The sequence below is a fragment of the Eleutherodactylus coqui genome, chromosome 1 (assembly GCF_035609145.1).
Source record: "Eleutherodactylus coqui strain aEleCoq1 chromosome 1, aEleCoq1.hap1, whole genome shotgun sequence".
Taxonomy (NCBI): domain Eukaryota; kingdom Metazoa; phylum Chordata; class Amphibia; order Anura; family Eleutherodactylidae; genus Eleutherodactylus; species Eleutherodactylus coqui.
Window position 1 is genome coordinate 376,242,281 of NC_089837.1, and position 20,675 is coordinate 376,262,955.

Sequence of the window (20,675 nt, forward strand, 5' to 3'; positions counted from 1 at the left end):
AGTCGGGGGTCGTCTTATGCGCCGGTAATACAAAAAAAAAAAGTGTAAAAAAAAAAAATCATTACTCACCTCCCCCGGCGTTCTGTCGTGCTCCGGCAGGATGTCGCTCGCTCCTCGTAACCGGCGCAGCATTGCTTTCTGAATGCGGGGCTTGAAATCCCCGCTTCCAGAAAGCTAATACACACGCCGGCAGCCATGACAGCATTGAATGGCTGTGATTGGCTGAAGGCGCACGTGTTAGCAATCACACCCATTCAATGATGTCATTGAATAGTGTGATTGGCTGAAGCCACGTGTGTTTTAGCCAATCACAGCCATTCAATGCTGTCATGGCTGCTGGCGTGTGTATTAGCTTTCTGGAAGCGGGGATTTCAAGCCCCGCATTCAGAAAGCAATGCTGCGCCGGGGACGAGGAGCGAGCGACATCCTGCCGGAGCGCGACAGAACGCCGGGGGAGGTGAGTAATGATTTTTTTTTTTTTCTCCACTGTATACCGGCGTATAAGGTGAAAGTTGGGGGGTCGTCTTATACGCCCCGTCGCCTTATACGCCGGTATATACGGTATATCAATAAGGGCTAATTCACACTGGCGGGTGTGGTGTTGGTCAGTGAAAAACTGATTGATTTCACTGCCAGTGTATGTGCATTTTGCATCAGATTTTTTTTTCAGTTCTTGCATTTGTAATGTTCAAGTGTCATCAAAGTGCAAAATGTTTTCATGTTCATGATATATGAGTGTGTTTCTTTTTTAATACAACCATTTACTTAAATGGGCAATTCAGGTCCAAAAATTGCACCAGAAAAGGAGATACCATGACTTTTTTTGCACGAAACATAGGTCCGAGAAAAAAAAAACATTGTGCATATGAATCCACATATTGACTTTAATGGGTCTAAGTTCTGTTAGTTTCAAACTCAGATAGAACTCAGACGTTAAAATCATGAATAAGCCTTAAAGGGGTTGTCTCGAGGAAGCAGTGAATTTTTTTTTTTGCCCAGTCCCCCTAATTAAGCATACATTACTAAGCCCCCCTGTAAATGACTTTTCTAGCTGGTTTGTACTTACAGTTCCAGCGTTTCAGCAACTTATAAAAATTTTCCCAAGATGGCCGCCGGCTCTTTTCCCATCGCTTGCTGTAGTCCGACGTGCGCGCTCCCGAGACGCTACCAGCTGTGTCTCCCTGACAACCAGACGCCCCGCAGCCGCCGACCGGACCCCTGGATTAAACGCGGCCGACCACGGCACACAGTCACCCACCGCCAGGCAGCAGGTAACCGGTGCTAGACCCCTGACAACAGACGAAGGCCCCCCCGGCACAGCGGCAGCCCCCCCCGGCACAGCGGCAGCCCCCCCCCCCCCCGGCACAGCGGCAGCCCCCCCGGCACAGCGGCAGCCCCCCGGCACAGTGGCAGCCCCCCCCCGGCCCAGCGGCAGCCCCCCCCCCGACACAGCAGCAGCTCCCCCCGGCCCATCACTTACCTGGGCGGCAGGACGGCCGGACAGCTGGGCGGCTTCTCGGGACAGCTGGGCGGCTCTGCACCTTCCTCTAACAGAGGATGGTACAGAATGGCCGCTCCAGCGCGCTCCCGAGCAGTGACAGCTCGTCTGCGCATGCGCAGAAGAGCTGTAGCGGCGAGCACACTTAAGCGGCTCGTGCTGAGAGGAGAAGACCGGACTGCGCAAGCGCGTCTAAAAAAGCAAGCTGCCAGCGAATTTAGACGGAACCATGGAGACGAGGACGCTAGCAACGGAGCAGGTAAGTGAATAACTTCTGTATGGCTCATATTTAATGCACGATGTATATTACAAAGTGCATTAATATGGCCATACAGAAGTGTATAACCCCACTTGATTTCGCGAGACAACCCCTTTAACAGACATGTAAAAGGCTCAGTGTCCTAAGGCAAAAATTTATACTACGAGTAAATAAAAATTAAAGGGGTTGTCCCGCGCCGAAACGGGTTTTTTTTTTTTCAACAGCCCCCCCCGTTCGGTGCGAGACAAACCCGATGCAGGGACCTAAAAAAAAATCCACACAGCGCTTACCTGAATCCCCGCGCTCCGGTGACTTCTTACTTACCGGTTGAAGATGGCCGCCGGGATCTTCTCCCTCGGTGGACCGCAGCTCTTCTGTGCGGTCCATTGCCGATTCCAGCCTCCTGATTGGCTGGAATCGGCACGTGACGGGGCGGAGCTACACGGAGCCGCTCTCCTGCACGAGCGGCCCCATTCAGAAAAGAAGAAGACCCGGACTGCGCAAGCGCGTCTAATCTGGAGATTAGACGCCGAAAATTAGACGGCACCATGGAGACGAGGACGCTAGCAACGGAACAGGTAAGTGAATAACTTTTTATAACTTCTGTATGGCTCATAATTAATGCACAATGTACATTACAAAGTGCATTAATATGGCCATACAGAAGTGTATAGACCCACTTGCTTTCGCAGGACAACCCCTTTAAGGGAACACTTAAAGGAGTTTCTAACAAAACGGAAACCACATCTACTATACACAGTAATACAAATTAGTGCGTAATCTTGTAAATAAAAAACACAGAAAAGGGCCCAAAAAAAAATCACAGAAAGCCGCCATATACTTATTGATATACTAATACAAGAGGGCAGGCAATGCACCCCATCCCAAACATGCAGACAGTCAAACTGCTATATGGAGGAGTAATTGCACAGGTGCGAGGTACTGATCAACAGCCAATCACACACGCTCCTGATAATTGGGGGGGGGGGGGGGGTTGCTTAGTACTATTCCTGCACAAACAAAAGCATATACAGGGCGTCAGGGGAATAGTTTTCAGGTGGTGGCCACAGACATTTACCTCTCCTTATCCTTCCTGTGTCTTCCCTAGCTTTGCGTTTTGCTAGTTTCCTTGTTACTACTGGTAGCATGAGTTGGGATCTGCAGCCCAATCAGGTTACCATCAGTCTAGCAACTTATAATGTATAATTGATGAAAAAAACTTGATCAACTTGGATCTTTTTTTACCAACTTATGTAACTATGACACAGTGCCGGATCAGTCTTTTGTCGAATAATGCAGATACCCAATAGACCCCAATGACTTATAATGGTGTCCAAGGTTCCATCAAGGTGTCCATCAATTGGACAAGGAAAATAATGTTGCATGCATTGCTAATATTCCCATCAAATATTCCGGGATCTGCAGAAGAGACTATGACTAGGGATGAGCGAACGTACTCTTTTCCTGTGTTTTTGCACTCGAGCACCACTTTTTCCGAGTAACTGACTACTCGGATGAAAAGATTCGGGGGGCGCCAGGGGTGAGCGGGGGGTAGTGGTGGGGGGAGTGAGCTCCCCCCTGTTCCCCACTGCTACCCCCCACTCCACCACGCCGCCCCCCGCCCCCCGAATCTTTTCGTCCGAGTAGTCAGTTACTCGGAAAAAGCGGTGCTCGAGTGCAAAAACACCCGTACTGAGTACGCTCGCTCATCTCTAACTATGACCTAAAACAGTCTTACGCTACCATCACATAGTCTTCCCTCTGGGGTATTTTAAACAAAAAATAAACCACCAGAGAAATGTAAATTTAGACGCACATGGAGGTACAATATGGGCAAGCAGAGCTCGGGCACTGTTTTTGGGATCCATGAGACACAAATCCGAAATCCAGCCGTGTACATGAAACGTAAAAGTGGAGTTTTATTTAACATTTGGATAGATCATGGGCAAAGCTCTACAGTATCTTACATTCTGTCTGACTTGGAGGAATTAATGCAACATTGAAATTTAGCAACCTTTGGAAAATAAGTAAGAAAAACATTGCGCTGTGGAATTGGAAAGTGTTACACCTCTGTTATATGTCACAAAGGTTGTGACCTTTTTACAATGTCGTGCAATTTCCACCATACCCATTACAGCACCAGACAACCCAATGTCACAGAAAATTGCAGCTTTGCTACAGTTTTTATGACGGTAAATTAAACAAATGTGGAACCTGACTAGAATTTGGGAAGACTTGTATTTGATTACTTTCCCCATTCCGATCTGCTAGTAAGGGCTGAATTATGAGTAGGTGGCCTACTCAGGTATGCATAACTATCCAAAATAGGTATCACTAAATGTTTCAAAATGTTTACAACATAAAGAGGCATGAACTTCAATACGTATATATTCATGTGGCACAGTTGTTGAAGACATTTTTGTGACTAGTCCATTCATCTGTATGGGATTTACCGAATTCCATGTGCTTACTGCCAAAAAAAACGTGTTCACATGAATGGAAACGATTTTTAGTTGCAGAAATTTCTGCAACAAATCTGCCATAAAATCACAGTATATACAAAATGACAAATATACTAAAAATAGTGTAAAGTTCGACAACAATTACACAATAGTGTAAAGTTCGCCAATATAGGGGTTTCTATTACTACTAGGGCCAATATAGGAGCGTTATTACTACTAGGACCAATATAGGTCATGCTATTAATACTGGGACCAATACAGGGGATGCTATTACTACTAGGACAGCAATAGGGAACCCCAATACTACTGAGGCAGTAATGAGGGACCCTATTACTACTGGGGCCACAATAAGGGACACTATTACTACTGGGCGAAAACAGGGGTCACCATTACTACTGGGGCCGCAATAGGGGTCACTATTATTACTGAGGCCAATATAAGGGATGCTATTAATACTGGGGCCAATACAGGGGATGCTATTACTACTAGGATGGCAATGGGGAACCCTAATACTACTGAGGCAGTAATGAGGGACCCTATTACTTCTGGGGCCACAATAAGGGACACTATTACTACTGGGGGTGCAATAGGGGGCACTATTACAACTGGGGCTGCAATAGGGGTCACCATTACTACTGGGGCCACAATAGGGATCACTATTACTACTGGGGCCAATATAGGGGATGCAATTCCTACTGGTGCCAATATATAGGGTATACTATTACTACTGGGGCCACCAATATAAGGGACGCTATTTCTATTGGGGCAAATATAGGGGACACTATTACTACTGGAGACACCAATAAAGGGGGTCACTGTTACTATACTGGGCGGATTTGCTGGAGAATTTACAGTAGCAGTAAAAAGGATGAGATTTTGAAAATCACACGTTGTGGAAAAAAATCAGCACAAAACCCATGCGGATACTGAGTTGTGGTGCCACAACATTTTAATTTTAAATATAATGTATATCAATAACCCATCTGGTGCTCCCGTGTTCCTCCTTTGGGTTTTTTTCAATGGCCCTGTCCTTTTCATAACGACGGACATAAAAATCATGTTGTGATAAGCCACGCCCCTGACCCTTCCCCTGACCACACTTTGGGGTGCAATGAGAAACGTTTGCTTCAAAAGGGGATCCATGGCTGAAAAAGTTTGGGAACCATTGGCCTAACTTATAAAAATTCATCCCCACTTTCAAAAGCCAAGACTATTTTATTTTTAGTTGCATTGCAAGCTGTAGTTTTAATTGGTACCATTTGGGAGCGGGAAGGGTGAACTTTTATTAATTTTTTTATTTTTTTTGGTGGAGGGCATGGTGAAAAAATACATAATTTCTGAGCTGTTTTGTTTTCCTTTTAACAGCGTTCACTACATTGTATAAATGACAAAGCACTTTTCTGCCTGTCGGTAAGAATACAACCATACCAAAATTATATTTTTGTAGGTTTTTCCCCTTTTTTTATAATAAAAGCTTTTTTAGGGAAATATTTTGTTTCACCAATGCAAAGACACACAACTTATTTTTCCATGGACGAAGCTGTGTGAGGGCTTATTTTTTGTGTGAGAACTGTGGTTTTTATTGGCACCTTGTTGGAGTACTTAGGACTTTTCTGATCAATTTGTTGTTTTTTTTCAGGAGGCAAAATGAACAGGAAAGCATTCTGGCTTTTTAAATATTGCTTTTACATGGAGAATAAACAGTGTGCTTCGTTTATTGTACAGATGTAGCAAAACCAAGCATGAGGTTTTCTTATCATGTTTTTTCCTTTAACAGAAAATGGGATAAATGCCCAGAGAAGGTTGATTTTATTACTATTTTTCACCGTTTTCTTTATGTCCCTGTAGGAGACCTGAATTTGTGATGTTATGTTCACTCAGATAATATACTGCAGTACTTCTGTATATTATTTCTATTCATTTACACTGAAAGCCATGGCAAACGCCAGGGGCCAAAATTAAGGCCCCTTTACACTGAGCTATTTTCGTTCAGATTCCAGCAGGATCGTACGAATCTGAGGGCTCAGTCACACATGTTACTGCACGATAAGACGGCCGCACCGGGAGTGGACATCTCTCTGCATTGCCGGCCGTGTGTTCTATCTGCCGGCCGGTGTGGAGAGGTTCTGCAGTGCAGAAACGTGTGTCTGAGCTTTCAATGATAATATTTTGGAGTAAAAGCTGCATAAGCAATCAAAAATCGCTCAGTAGCTCTAGCCCTACAAAGGTCTGATTGTACACTCGTTGTCAAAAACATCCATCACCTAGAAAGAATGGAACTTTATCTGTGTGATTGTAACATTAATATAAGTAAGAGATTACAATATCAGAGCAAAAGGAACATTTATTGTGGAGACCTGAATACCTAAAGGAAGGCTCTAGGACCCTGTTGTACCGCCTCTAGCTCGGCTACAAGATGTAATACAGACAGGTATCGAGGCTCTAGTACCCTGCCTGTTGTACCGCCTCTAGCTTGGATACAGCATGGAGGCTCTAGTACCCTGTTGTACCACCTCTAGCCTGGATACAAGATGTGATACAGGCAGGCATGGAGGCTCTAGTACCCTGTTGTACCGCCTCTAGCTTGGATACAAGATGTGATATGGGTGGGCATGGAGACATACAGGTTCCATATGGTATTCTGCAGCATATCGCTCCACATTGACTGTAATCGACTCTCTAGCTTGTCTAAACTTGTAGGCTGTATAAGTTGGCATCCCAGATGGTCCCATACATGTTCTATTGTGACCCCCTTGTGTGTGCGGCCGAGCATTATCCTGCTGGACAATGCCTCTTGGAAGCCGCCATGAGAGGAACACATGTAGCTGCAGGATGTCCTGAACATATCGCTGAGCTGTCATTGTCCCTCGTACCACTACTAGGGGTGACCGACTGTCATATCTGATAGCCCCCCAGACCATCACACCGGCTGTGGGGGGCAGTGTGCTGCTCCACAGCAATGGCAGGATTGAGGCGCTGATACTAGTGTAATATGTTGATACCAGAAGTATGGGTGGAGAGCTACAGTGATGGGTAACACCCTGTTAACGCCCCTAACATCGCCATCGTCAGCACCAAAACTAAACAGGGATTTGTTGCTGAAGACAACCTGGTTCCACAATGTAGCAGTTTCAACTAATGGGGTCCCTATTACTATTGGGGCCACTAGAATATATATTGCGATAAGCCACACCCCTTTTACCTATTTTTGTGGCAAAGCTGACAAACCTAATGACACAGGATGAATAACTGAACCAAAGCCATGTATGGCGGTAACACTCACTGCTGATACATAATGAAAGGGTCTAAATTTATTTTTATCAGCCCATCCCCATCTCAAATGTGGCAAGAACTCGTCTTCAGATGCCCGGGGCGCATATATTTATATTCCACAACACTTCTACTCGATTCAACCCAAACAACCAATCACTGTGAATCAGCCAATCCAAACAACCAATCACTGTGAATCAGCCAATCCAAACAACCAATCACTGTGAATCAGCCAACCCAAACAACCAATCACTGTGAATCAGCCAACCCAAACAACCAATCAGGTTGTGAATTGAGCAGAAGTGATGTGGAATATAGCTATATGCCTCCTGGGCCCGCACCTCCGCCTTCTCAGCACTGCTGTCCCTTCTCGGCTTCCATCGTCCTGACGTCACGTCCTGCCCTAAACTAACATGAAAATTTAGAGCGCGAAATTCGGCAGGAGCAGTGCGCGTAGCGGGGTAGGATTCCCGGCAGACGGCCGCCATGGACCCGGTGTCCTGCATGAAGAGCTTACTCCTGACCGTGGCGCAGTATCGGGGCTGTAAGAACGATGTGACCGGAGCCGCGCTGCAGCGGCAGCTGGAGGTACGGTCCGTGTATGTAGTGTGCGCCGTGCTGCGGCCGCGGCTGACGCCTCTTCTCTCCACCTGCAGGTCATCATGGGGTTAAAGCTAAACCGGTTATTTGTGTCCAACCACATAGTAGCCAGCGAGTGTGTGAGCAGCCTGCTGGAGCTGCTGGGGGACCCCAACTGCAGCCCTGCGCTCACCCTGCAGACCGTCACCCTGCTGGCCGCTCTGGGTAAGACATCCTCATTACATCACTTGTGGTTTATGTCTGATCTGTTAACACTGAGCGATTCCCTTCACAGACAATCACAACAGTTTATTCTTGTTGTAATGATGTGGCCACGCTTGGATTTTGGTGGTGTTTTTTTTGTGGGACAAGTTTTGTATTTTTTTAATAGTTCCACTTAAGGCTGGCTGTCCACGGCGAGGTGTCATTGTGGGATCTGCGGCGATAAATCGCACGTGGAGCTCGCATGACACGCTTTCCATAGGATAACTATGGAAAGTGCAGCCTCCCACACACCAACAGAGAATCATGATTTTTCAGGGGTCCCATTTGGCTACCTGTGATGAGATCGCAGGGAGCTGCGTGGGTGTCATGGCAGCGGGGGGCCTTCTGAAAGGCCTCAGAGCTATCATGGCAGATGCCTATCAAGCCATCCCCGTGGGGTGGCTTGATAGACTTCCTGCCCGATCGCAGTATGATATAAAGCTATGGCACTACATAATACTGCAGGAGCGATCAAAGCATCGCTAGTTGTCAACTCTGGAGACAGAGAAAAAAAAGTACAAATACGGTTAATAAAGTTGTACTAATTTAAAAAAGTAATAAAAACAAAAAAAAGCTTTTGCCATATTTATAATTTATATAATAAAGCAAAAATACATATTTGGTATCGCTGCGTCCATAAAAGTCCGATCTATTAAAGTAACACATTTTCCCCGCACAATGAACATAATCAGGAAAAAAGAAATAAAGAACGTCAGAAATGCGCTTTTTTTTTTTTTTTGGTCACCTTTTCTCCAAGTAAAAAATGTGATTAAGACCTAATCAAAAAGTTGTATATGTACTCTAGAATGGTACCATTGGAAACTACAGGACGTCCCCCAACAAATGAGCCCTCACACAACTATGGCGACGGAAAAATAAAGTTATGGCTGTCAGAAGATGGTGGCAGAAAATAACTTTAAAAAAAATAATGCAGCAAAAAAACTACCTAGTTTGGTATGGTAGTAATCATACTGACCCATAGAATAATGTCTTTTTTTTTTTTCATAGTTTGTGCGCCGTAAAAATAAGACGCATGCATAGATGGCGGAATTTTTTTTTCCAAGGGGTTAAAGAGTAGCGGCACTGTTGACAAACTTTTGACATGTCAAAAGTTTTGATCAGAGGGATGTCTGCTTCTAAAACTCCCTCTGATCACTAGAAGGGTGTTGGGGGGTGGCTGCAGCCATCACCCGAGCGCTGTTCCCCCTCACCGGTCTTCTCTGCTCTTCAGCTCCTCTAGGCCAAACTTTTGCCTTATGTGCTGTTGTGCAGAAAACATATGAACTTCTCAGTGGCCAGACTACATCTGTCACAGCACAGCATCATTGTATGAAGTGGAAGTGACCCTTGAATTGAGCGCCTATGACATGTATAAACTTTCCTACACATAGTAACTTTACAACACAAATACAAAACAACTTCTTAGCAGCACTAGAAAGAAAATGCAAAACAAAAGGGTGTTCACCCAGGAGCAGTGATTACAGATCACTGAAAAGTATGATAAATAGTAGGTTGTTAGGTGTCTGTGCCATAGAATTTGGAGCAGTAGGCTTCTCCTAGCTAAGGCTTTGTAGCTGAAAGGCCGGGGTCTCTATTCTGGCCATTGATTGGAGTGGAGGGGGGAACCAGCAATTGGACTTTACGCAATCTAGCATTGTTTAACTTTCTAGTGGTTAGGTGATAAATGCTTCTAGCTGGAATATCCCTTTAAATAAATTATAACTTTATTATGTGGATCAGCATGATTACTGCGATTCCAAGTTTATGTAGATTTCTTTAGTTTTTGGGGGTTTTTTTACTACTTTTGCACATTTAAAACAATTGGATCTGTATTGCCACCCGATGCTTTCCCGCATGGCACTGCGACGCTATGCAGTAAACAAATCACGGCATGATCTATCTTCCTGCGTGCCTTCGCCTCACCTCTCATTGTTTTCAGTGGGGCCGACGGCGGCATCGCACCACCTGCAGGAGCACGCGATGTAAGGTCTCCCATTGAAATGTGGCAGGAACTCTGCGAGCCTTCGCTGCGGTTGACAGCTGCGGCAGTGGATCCCTTCACCCCCGAAGTGATGCAAGGCTGTTTTGACATGAAAACACCTTACATCTGCAGGTGGTGGGCACGATATGGGGCCGTTAATCACTCCCCCGTATCTCGCTGGCCAGTATAAAGTTGGCCTTAGGGCTCATGCACACATGAAATATGTAAGTTGCACTTGACATCCATCTAAGCAATTTGCAAAGCACGCTGAGAGACCTGCAGTCAGTGGACTCTTCATAGACCAATCCTAATAAATTCTTTGAATTTAAATTGTCATAACAAGCGTGTATGTTGTGTCAAAAGTTTGAAAAAAGTTTGGCACAAAATAAGCTGAACTATAGGAAGCTAGACAAAGCTCAAGGAGGAGCTGTCAAATCTGTTTACACTCCTACAAAAAAAAAAAAGTTCAATGCCTGTGACTTGTCATCACTATGGATGCAACATCATCTCAACAACTCGGGAAAACTGTGGCGTACTTCATCACCAGCCATGCTATTGAGGCGATATAGGGGCCATGGGATGACATCGCTGCGCATAACCCCACAGTTTGTAATCATATTAACACTTGCTTCATTAGCCCAGATATTAGATCACACAATTGTGCAAGCTTTTTTTTTTCTTTTTAATAGCTTCTGACATTCAAACAAGAGAAACTCTTGATGCTTCTTACAATGTCACCAGTGTGCTGGCTGGTGTGGTCCATCGATACAGCTCCACCCCGGATGATCCCGTTCTACTACAGGTTTGTACTGAACGGCCGCTGCTAAAGTGAATGGAGAGGGGTGGGAGAGAGAGCCAGCGATAATCGCTTCTGTGTAACAGCATGGGAGCGAGTACACACAGGGGCAAGTGTCGGGCATCGGTTGCCTGACATTCGTCCCGTGTAAATGGGCGTTAGGCTTGGAAAATTTTTAAATAAAAAAAAAAATTATCCAAATGTATTTATTTTTTAAATCTCAGAGTAGGAAAGCTCTACTGAGGTGTTTATTGCGCCATCCCACACCTAGAAAACAATTAAAAACATCAGAAACCATTCACCTAATTGATCATGTGACATTGCTGGCTAAAGGCTACAATGAACTAGCTGAAGCACTTATCTAAGCGATTTCACTACTTGTTAGCTGGAGACAGACTGCTTCGTTGTAGCGCTCTGTGGGGGTCTCAGCTGGATCCCAGTCATCAAAACTTTTAATTTTCTGAACAGAGATGCGGAACTTGTTGCCTGGCGCTAAAAGAAAGTTATCTTCTGGCTCCTAAAATCTCTATTGCTTTAAGCCTCTGTCACAAGTCTCTTTCTTGGTCGATGAGTAGACGTGGCATATTGGTCTTATTGGCTTTCGGCAAGTATTTTATACTACAAAAAAATAAGAACTTCTTTGGTTTCATTTTAATCCAGACGTTTTATTTTCTGTTATGGTTGCAAAAGTGTACGTAATTTAATGTTCTAATTTTATATGTAGGTAAATGTATGACTCCACAATAAAACATGCTATATTTATCTACCTTTTAGAGACTTGCTGTATATTTCACATTACTTTATAAGTTTCAGAGTGCAGCCCTCACTGTTAGGGCTTATGCAGACGACGGTATATCGGCCAGGTATTCACTCCTTTCTGCAGGGGGAGGAGGCTGGAAGAGTCGGCAGCATTGCTCTGAGCTCCCGCCCCCTCTCCGCCTCCTCTTCTGCCCCTCGGCACTATTTGCAATGGGATGGGGTGGGGGTGGAGCTAAGGCTTAAAACTTAGCTCTGCCCCATCCCGCCCCCTCTTATTGCAAGTAGTGGAGAGGGGGCAGGAGCTCAGAGCACTGCTCCCCACTCTTCCACCCTCCTCCCCATGCAGAGAGGGACACCGTATATCGGCCGTGTGTGACTACCCGGCCGATATACGGTTGTCTCAATAAGCCCAGTCAGACAAGCGTTTGTGTTTTTTTTTTTTTTGTTTGTTTTGGGGGGTTTTTTTTGGGGGGGGGGGGGGGGTGCACGCATGTATAGGTACGTTTTAAAAACTTCTTTATTAGAACCAGTGAAAGTGTCAATTTTTTTTTCTTAGAAGAGCTTAAAATTCACACCTGTAAAAGATAAAACATGTGAATGCAAATGCACTCTGTCACATCCATTTTTTATTTTTTTTTTTATTTATTTTTTTTAAATACGCATTGTGCGTTTTTCTTTTTTCCTTTATTTCTCCCCGCGCCTATACATGCGTAAAAAAATTGCTCGTCTGACTGAGCCCTTAAGTATGGAGGTTAACAATAAGGGCTAGGAATACCAGAGAGGTTTTATCTATAAACTTAGTAAGTAGTCCACCTGTTCTAATTTTTATGATGGGCAGACTTCTTGGCAGCACCACTCAGTACACTGCAGCAGCGGCTTTCTGCGCTGACACAAGGGGGGGGGGGGGGGGGAGACTATATGGGAAGTAAAGCTAAAACTTACATTCCCGGACTCCAGCATAGCTGACAGTGATGAAAGTAGGGGACCGATTCCCTTCAATTACACATTTTGTGCTTTTTGTTTTTCCCTTTAAAAATCTAACTGGATTTGTATTTTTACCAGAGCATTCAACTGCTGCAAAAACTGACCTACAACATCCGAGTTCTTCACGCAAGTGTCAATATAGAGGAATTAATTTCATTCTTGATGAATAGAATGTAAGTAATTGTATTTTTTTCATTGTTGTGAAGTAATATTTTTTCATTTCAAAGATGGATAACTTGTATCTAAGTGGCTAAACAAACCTCTGCTTCTTCAGAGACTGATGAATGACTCAATTATGTTAGAAAATAAAAGCACATTTCCTAATACCTTGTCTTTATTTATTTTAAACTTTTGTGAAACTATTCTTAATGGCAAAAGGGAACATAAATTGAATTGCACATCAATAAGGCCAGGCTCACACAAGTGTAATTTCACCATGTAATACGCGGTGAATGGGGCCAATGGAAGTTCATTGATCCATTCACATTTGCGAATATTCATTGCCTGTAATACAAGCTCAAAAAAAAAAAACAGCATGTTCTCTGTGGGCGGGTAATCAGCACTGTACATACACAATTACATTGCGTATCTATGGTGTTTATATGCGCGGTTGCAAAGCGACAGCTGAAATTTTAAACAAAAGAAACCAGGACGACTGCGCTTGATCTCATGTGTAAGACGCAGTCCAAAATCGTAGCGATACGCCGCCTCCACAGCGGTGAAGCATGCAGCGTTTTACACTTCTGGTCGTGTGAGCCTGCCCGAAGTCACAGTGTTTATATATTTATTAATCCCATATTAGAGCTATAAGGTAACTTTGTGTAGACTTGTACTTCTCCAGGATTTAGTGTTTCTCAATGACTCCTATCCTGTTGCCCACCATGCATGTAGTATTTGTCAGGGGGCATCACATGACATGAGTGTTTTGTTTTTTTTTGCACGAGTTTTGTGTAAAGTGATACGCACAAAACTCACATATGAACTTGATATTCTTTACAATGGATTTATTCACATGAGTTCTTTGGTTTTTTGTTTTTTTTCCTAGCACCATGTTCATTTTAACCCTTTCCAATCCACTGTCTGATGTCTTAAGACATTCTGATTGAAGGCTGTACAGCTCCAATGTCTGAAGACATCCAGCAGGGTATTCATTACTGGCGGCTCTGTTGTCGGGGGCCTCTCCAGCATGCCCCATACCGCAGTACTGGCTCTATCCAGCAGCTGGTGCCATTGTATAATGGCAGAAAGAGAAAGCCCAATGGGAAACCCTGAATCCAAAATTGGATTGTAAAGGGTTGAGGTGTCTTAACAGTTTCCTCCTTTTTTTTTTTTCTTCAAATTGGATGTTGAAAGACATTGCATGCCATGTGATGTGAAGTTTCCCATTGAAATCGATGGCAAACGCTTACACTCCTTTCATGCACGTGACAATCGCAATTTCACAGTAGTCCTGCAAAAAAGTTTATAATCAAAAACAGTTTACATCGCTGTGAAAAGAAGCCGTGGAAGCGCAATACGAGCAGGAATCTCCATATTGGATTGTTCTTCTGTTTCAGCTTTGCTGTTTGTGCTGTAATAAAAGGGATGTTCCTAGTAAAGGTTTGGCAACATGTCTTGTCCTATGTCTGTATTAGAGAATATAGAGGGTTTTGGAAGCAGATGGCTCCTCACAATCAGACCTACCGGCATAGAAGATTGGTACAAATGTCCGGGATGCTTGGTTTCCAGGGAAGTGTATTCTGTAATGTTGGAATACTGACTGAAAGGGATTTGGGGCACCCAGTGAACATTAACCAGCTGCGGGGAACCATTTATCCATTTTTCTATCAGCCTTTCGTAAAAGGTTCTTGGGGCATGTCTGCAGAAAGTGAGCTTTAAGTGAGTGTTCTATAAAATTCCCTTAAAATTGCATAAAATAGGCTTAAGAGACTATTCACAGCCATAGGTGTGGTAGAGCAGAGGCCTACTTGTTACATATGGTATAGGGGAGTGCTGTATTGAGACCAATTTTGCTAGAGGTCTTGGCTGCCATAAAGGGGTATATTACATAGAAGTTGCTGCGGACCCAAGGGCATGCCTTCTGGGGTATTTAGGTCACGTAAACATGGCTGACTATACAGCCTTGAGCTTCCATAAAATTCAGGATTCGGCCTCCACACAGAAGTGTAGATCTCTAGAAGGAACAACAAAATTAGATTGGACAGAGGAATCTGTATGAAAGGAACTATCCTGCAATGTGAATCTGAGGGTGTAGGATGAGGTACTCATGTACTCCATACTTTGGCATTATTAGAAATGCCCACAACCATGCAAAGTATCCTACAAAGCGGGGTGTGGATGAACTCGCCCTATTGGTTTCACAGTGTTCGGATTACATGTTAATGACACGGGAGACCTTGTGGGTTTGATTTTACCATGCCCTGACGAGAAATCATTCAGATATATAAGCTAATACATACATTTTCTGACAATTAAATAATCTGTGACTGGGTGTATTTCGATATTATATGCTGTTAAGGGGTTAAGCATTTAAATGTTATAAATCACCAGACGACAGAGGACGTACAATTACGTAGTCTGCGATCAGGTTTTGTATGGAAGGGGGATTGAGAGACTATCTGCTCCATAAAATGCGGGTACTGGCTGTTTCTCACAGCTGACACTGACCAGCAACAGCCGCAATCAGTGCCTGTTAACCCTATAAACTCCACTGACAGTGGCATTTAAATCCTCCCATCAGTTTTGCAAGGTTCCGAACAGCTACTCTGCGATGAGATCACAAGGGGCCACTCTGTTGGCAAGGCAGTCTGGTACCTTCCGGAGGCCCCCAGCACTGCCATGGCTGATCAAGCTATGCCTCTGTTGTGATAGAATGCCTGTCAGATCACTGTATGATGTAACACTTACGGTATTACATTATACTACCGGAGCTGTCAAACGATCAGAAGTTTAAAAAAAAAAAAAAAAAAAGTTTAACTCCTAAAGGGCTTGTCCTATTTTGTCCCTCAGGATGTGACGATTTAGTGGGGATTTTCATTTTTTTTTTCTCCTGTATTGTATAATTTTAATTCATTATTTTTCCTATTGACATGGCCAAAAGATGGCTTTTTTTTTCTATTGGTAGCATTTTTGGGTACTCATGTATTGTAAAAGAAAAAAACCAATTCGGCTTTTATGTTGATGCCAACATTATAGATTAACTTTAAGGCTTTTACGCAACGAAAACCTTTTTTTCTTTTTTCTTCTAATGGATGGAGCTCTTTGGTCTTGTGACAAGCTGTAATTTTTGCTTGTACCGTATTGGGGTACATTCGTTTTTGGGTTTTTGATTGTCTTTTTTGAGAGGCACATGAACAAAATAAGCATTTTGCCTTTTTTTTGGGGTGCTTAACTTTTTTTTTTTCTGCCATGTAAGATAAATGGTGTGTTAAATTTACAGGTCCTTACGGCTACAATGATACCAAATATATGTGTGCGGTTTTTTTTTTTGTTTGTTTAATTGTATTTATTATTGCTTACAATAGCCATCACGGACGTTGGCAGTCCCGGACCCCAGTATCTAGTGTAGCTGACTTTGGTTGTTCGTTGTGCTGAGGACGGAGCTTTTATGAAGCCTGATCGGTCGGGCTATAGGTGTTGGATATTTGTGCTACATTGGAGTGACACTAGTATTGGGCATATTTAGTAAAGGCCCAAGCTGTTACATACTTCTATTAGTTTGTGATTTAGCCCAGCACAACTATGATTTTTTTGCTCCATGACTTGGGTCACCGCAAGAGTCGAAGTGTAGCCCTAACCTTATGTTGAACACACTCCCTGCCTCTTGACCAGGTTAGACCAGCAACATCTCCTAGAATTTAAAGGTGTACTCTGACTAAGGCTGCCTGCAGACGGTCAGGTCATTCTCGGAGCGGGACCCGACCCGAGCCCCTGCAGGGACCAGCGCGGCACTCGCCTCTCCCGCGGCTCCGCCTCTTTGATGTGTCGACTGTCGGCCAGCCGGCGCATGTTCAGAGCGGAGCCAGCGGCCGGGGAGTGACATTTCTGTGCGGGGCTCTGCAAGCCTCACACAGAAATAGAGCATGCCGCCATTTGTTTGCCGCGCGAGATTTCACGCGGACAAATCACAGCCGTCTGAATAGGATTGCGTTTTCTAACGCAAACCTATGGCAGCTTCCACGGGCGGAAATTCTGCGGGAAATCCCGCTGTGGAATTTCCACCTGTGTGCAGGGGGCCTTAGACTCATAAACGTCAGTGTCTCCCCATTAGTTTTGGACTGTTGTAAGTATAAACCTTTTAGCACATATTTTTCTGATTAAAGTCTAATGATCTAGAAATACGGTAAATTCAGTGGGGCTTGTATACTAACACTGTTTAAAAAGGAGACAATGCAAACTTGGACTAGACAGTCTTAAAATACCCCAGATTTATCAGTGGTTCTGCTGAATGTTAAATCTGTTGGCTTAGTTTGTGCCAAGTACAGTGTCCACAGGTGAATCTGATTCCGCTTGCGGATTTCCGAAGCGGGAGACCTACGGAAACCATTCGCCGGAGATGAAGGATGCACTGCAGATTATCTGCGAAGGAAGGGGGGGGGGGGGGATCCGCAACCCCACCTTCCAGACTTTTCCCCACCTCCCTAATTGATTTTTAACCATCAAATCCACAGTGCATCTGCAGTTGTATTCGCAGGTGCACTACGGATGGTCCGCACACATGGACTTCTATGGAACCCATCTGCACGGAATCCGCACTGAAGTGGAGCATGTTGCGATCTGTTTTCCTCACCAAACCATCCACAAATCAAATCTGCATGCTTAAATTCAGTTGTGGGTGCCAATGCTTCTCTATGGCCATTTTGAATTGCAGATCTTCCACAAATCAAATCCGCCCGTTGACCTTGGGCCTTAAGGTACCTTTTACTCTCTGACATTAGATCTGAGTCAATATTTGTACAAGGCGCTGTCCTCTTGCACAACCATAAACCTGCTTTTTTAAATTTATTTTAGTCAGTCCCCTGAAGATGACCTAACGATGCCATGCCTTGGTCTTTTGGCAAACCTTTGCCGGGACAATCTTTCTGTCCAGTCACATGTCAAGTCATTGGTAAGTTAAAACCTTTTAAGAACAAACCAATTTCTTCTTCTTCTAATCTGGTGACTAGTAATACAGATTCCTGTTTATAGAGAAACTTCTCCTGTCTGATCACATTTTAATATCTCAAGATATTCCGAAAGGTCAATTTTTTTTTTTAAACACTATTAAAGTTGGGCATATAAGCTCCCAACAGCGGTCTTTGTCTATCGCTCCTGTGCTCTTCTGGTCGCCTGTCTTCATTCACTGCAAACAAGCAATTGCTCAAAGATTGAGCGGCTCCTGTTTACACGGGGTGAGAAGCCGCTCAGTAGACGTTCTGTTTCAGTGAGCTAGAATCACTAAAAACTACTGAGCAACTTCTCAGTCTGTGCGCTATCAGCATCTGCTTGTACAGGGGCTGACAGGTGCCCAGAATTGCTTATTTTAGGTGTTACTTGGACAACTATTGGCCCATGTAAAGATGCCTTTTAAATATGTGTAACAGCAGCAAAACAGATCTATAAATGTTTTTAACACTTGAACAACAGCGCTGATAGCAGTGTCTACCCCCGGCCTCTCTAGGGATAGGAAAGAGTGCAAAATAAAAGGCCCTCTTTTTTTTTTTTTTTTTTTTTTCCCCCCCACTCCTGTCAGTGTTGTGAAGATGCAAGAATGTCCATCCAGCCGTTGTTTCCCTATTCCCTGGCTCAGTATCACCTGACCGAATGCGTAGAGCATGTGCAGAGAAGGAGGGAACTGCAGTGGTGTGACCCTCTCCTTCCTTTAACGTGGCCTTCCGTCTTGGACAAAGATGGCAGCACTAATTCTCTGACTACCTGGTGCAGAATGTGCATTGGTAATCTTATGCATACAGTGTGCATCAGGTAGTCGGAAGCTGGTGCAGCCATCTGTTTCTCCAGACTCTGCGGATCGCTTTAACAGGTAGAATTCCAGGACCTCTTTTACTTTTCAGATAGATGGCTGATATTTACCTCCTGATATTTTAACTATGAGAATGTATGTTCCTTATATTGAAATGATTAGCTATGGGCAGTAACTAATTGCCACATTGTGGTTTTGACTTGCTCCCTTCTGTGTAGGTAGATGACTGTTTAACAATACCTCTATTGATGCAGCATTCTCAGCAATTTGTAGCAGCACAGTGAAAAAGAAAATTTAACCCCTTCAATACGCAGCCCTTTCTTCTTTTCCATTTTCGTTGTGCCCCCCGCGCTCCTTAAAAATGAAAAATAACTTATATTTATCCATCAATGTCGCTGTATGAGGGCTTTTTTTTCGCGGGCCGAGTTGTATTTTTCAATGGTGCCATTTAATGTACCATATAATGTACTAAAAAACGTTTTAAAAATTCTGAGTAGGGTAAAATGAAAAGCAAACAACATTCCGCCATCTTTCAGTGCGTTTTGTTTCTACAGCGCACAAACTGCAACAAAAAACATGATAATATGGGTCAGTATGATTGCTACGATACCAAACTTATATAGTTTTTTTTTTTTGTTTTGTTTTTTCTAAAACTTTGCTCCTTTTTTTTTTTTTTTTTTTTTTTTAAACTTTTAGTCCCCCTGGGGGACTACAATATGCGATACTTTGATTGCTCCTGCAGTATGATGTAATGCTATAGCATTGTGAACGCTAGACATGTTGCAGTGTATATGACTTGGAAACTGGGTCAGTATTTACAAGTACTAGCAGTTATATTAAAGTATATACGCCAAGTTCCTGGTTTTTGACATTACCAGCAGGTTCCAGGCCTCAATTTACTATTGTTTGACTCGGTATTATTGTAACTTGTCACCAGCAGGAAGTCCTGGTGGAGACGAGTGACAGGCCAGTGATGCCCCCTGTACCTGACTGGCTACAGAGCAAGCTGGCAGGCAGGTCCTGGCAGGGCACGAAGGGTTCTCCCACAGTGGATCCACAGGCAGGGGAGGACATAGGCAAAGCTCGGAGCGGTGGTGGTGGCGGCGCTGGCACGACATGCAGATCCAGAGACGGCACCACATGGGGAGGACATCAGCAAAGCTGGGAGCAGTGGCAGCGCTGTGCAGCAGCATAGGCAGAGGATCCACAGGCAGGGGAGAACATCGGCAAAGCTGGAAGCGGTGGGGATGGCGCCGGCATGACACGCAGAGCCTGTGGCGGCAGAAGAGGTTGAGCCGTCCCTAATCTCCCTAGTGCAGCGGTAAGGGTCAGAGCAGCTGCGGCGCTGGCAGGAGACACTGGAGCAGTGAGGTAGCGGAGCCAGAGCCTCAGTGCAGGGGAATTGCTGCAGCGCGGAGGTGCCAGCTACCGGTTGATTGAAGGGATGATACGGGGGAAGGCTGCTCTGCGTAAACTCCTAGCAGCAGCATGTGTATAGATTGTTACCTGGGTTGCACGGTTAGGGTGAGTGTTCATGTTAGGCTTAGATTATTCACTGTAAATGCTTTCATGTTATCCTTGTAATATGGAAGTATTTACAGCTCATAATCTAAGCCTAACCTGAAGACGAAACCTAACCCTCCAGCCCAGGCAACAATCTATACACACGCTGCTGCTAGGACCTTACAGAAGTCACCCAATCGGAAGCTAGGGGTGTGACGGGGGCGTTTCTGCATCCAAGCCCTGTCAAACCCCCTAGCTTCCGGTGGTGACAAGATACAATAATACCATTTGACTCCCAGTCAACCCAATTTGAAGAAGAACTTTTAAAAAAAAAAGTGACTATCCATGTGTTTCATGTTTG

The 20,675-nt window shown here is 44.3% G+C and overlaps 1 protein-coding gene across 1 annotated transcript in view; it reads left to right on the plus strand.

The window, feature by feature from the left end:
- The first annotated feature begins 7,862 nt into the window (after positions 1-7,862).
- The window catches only part of CIP2A (cellular inhibitor of PP2A), a 35,789-nt gene continuing 22,976 nt past the window's right edge, over positions 7,863-20,675 (plus strand). The window contains exons 1-5 of the mRNA XM_066578679.1: positions 7,863-8,077; positions 8,146-8,293; positions 11,003-11,115; positions 12,931-13,025; positions 17,863-17,959. Coding sequence (XP_066434776.1) covers positions 7,976-8,077; positions 8,146-8,293; positions 11,003-11,115; positions 12,931-13,025; positions 17,863-17,959 — 555 coding nt within the window. The 5' untranslated portion in view covers positions 7,863-7,975. The remainder of the gene's footprint in view (positions 8,078-8,145; positions 8,294-11,002; positions 11,116-12,930; positions 13,026-17,862; positions 17,960-20,675) is intronic.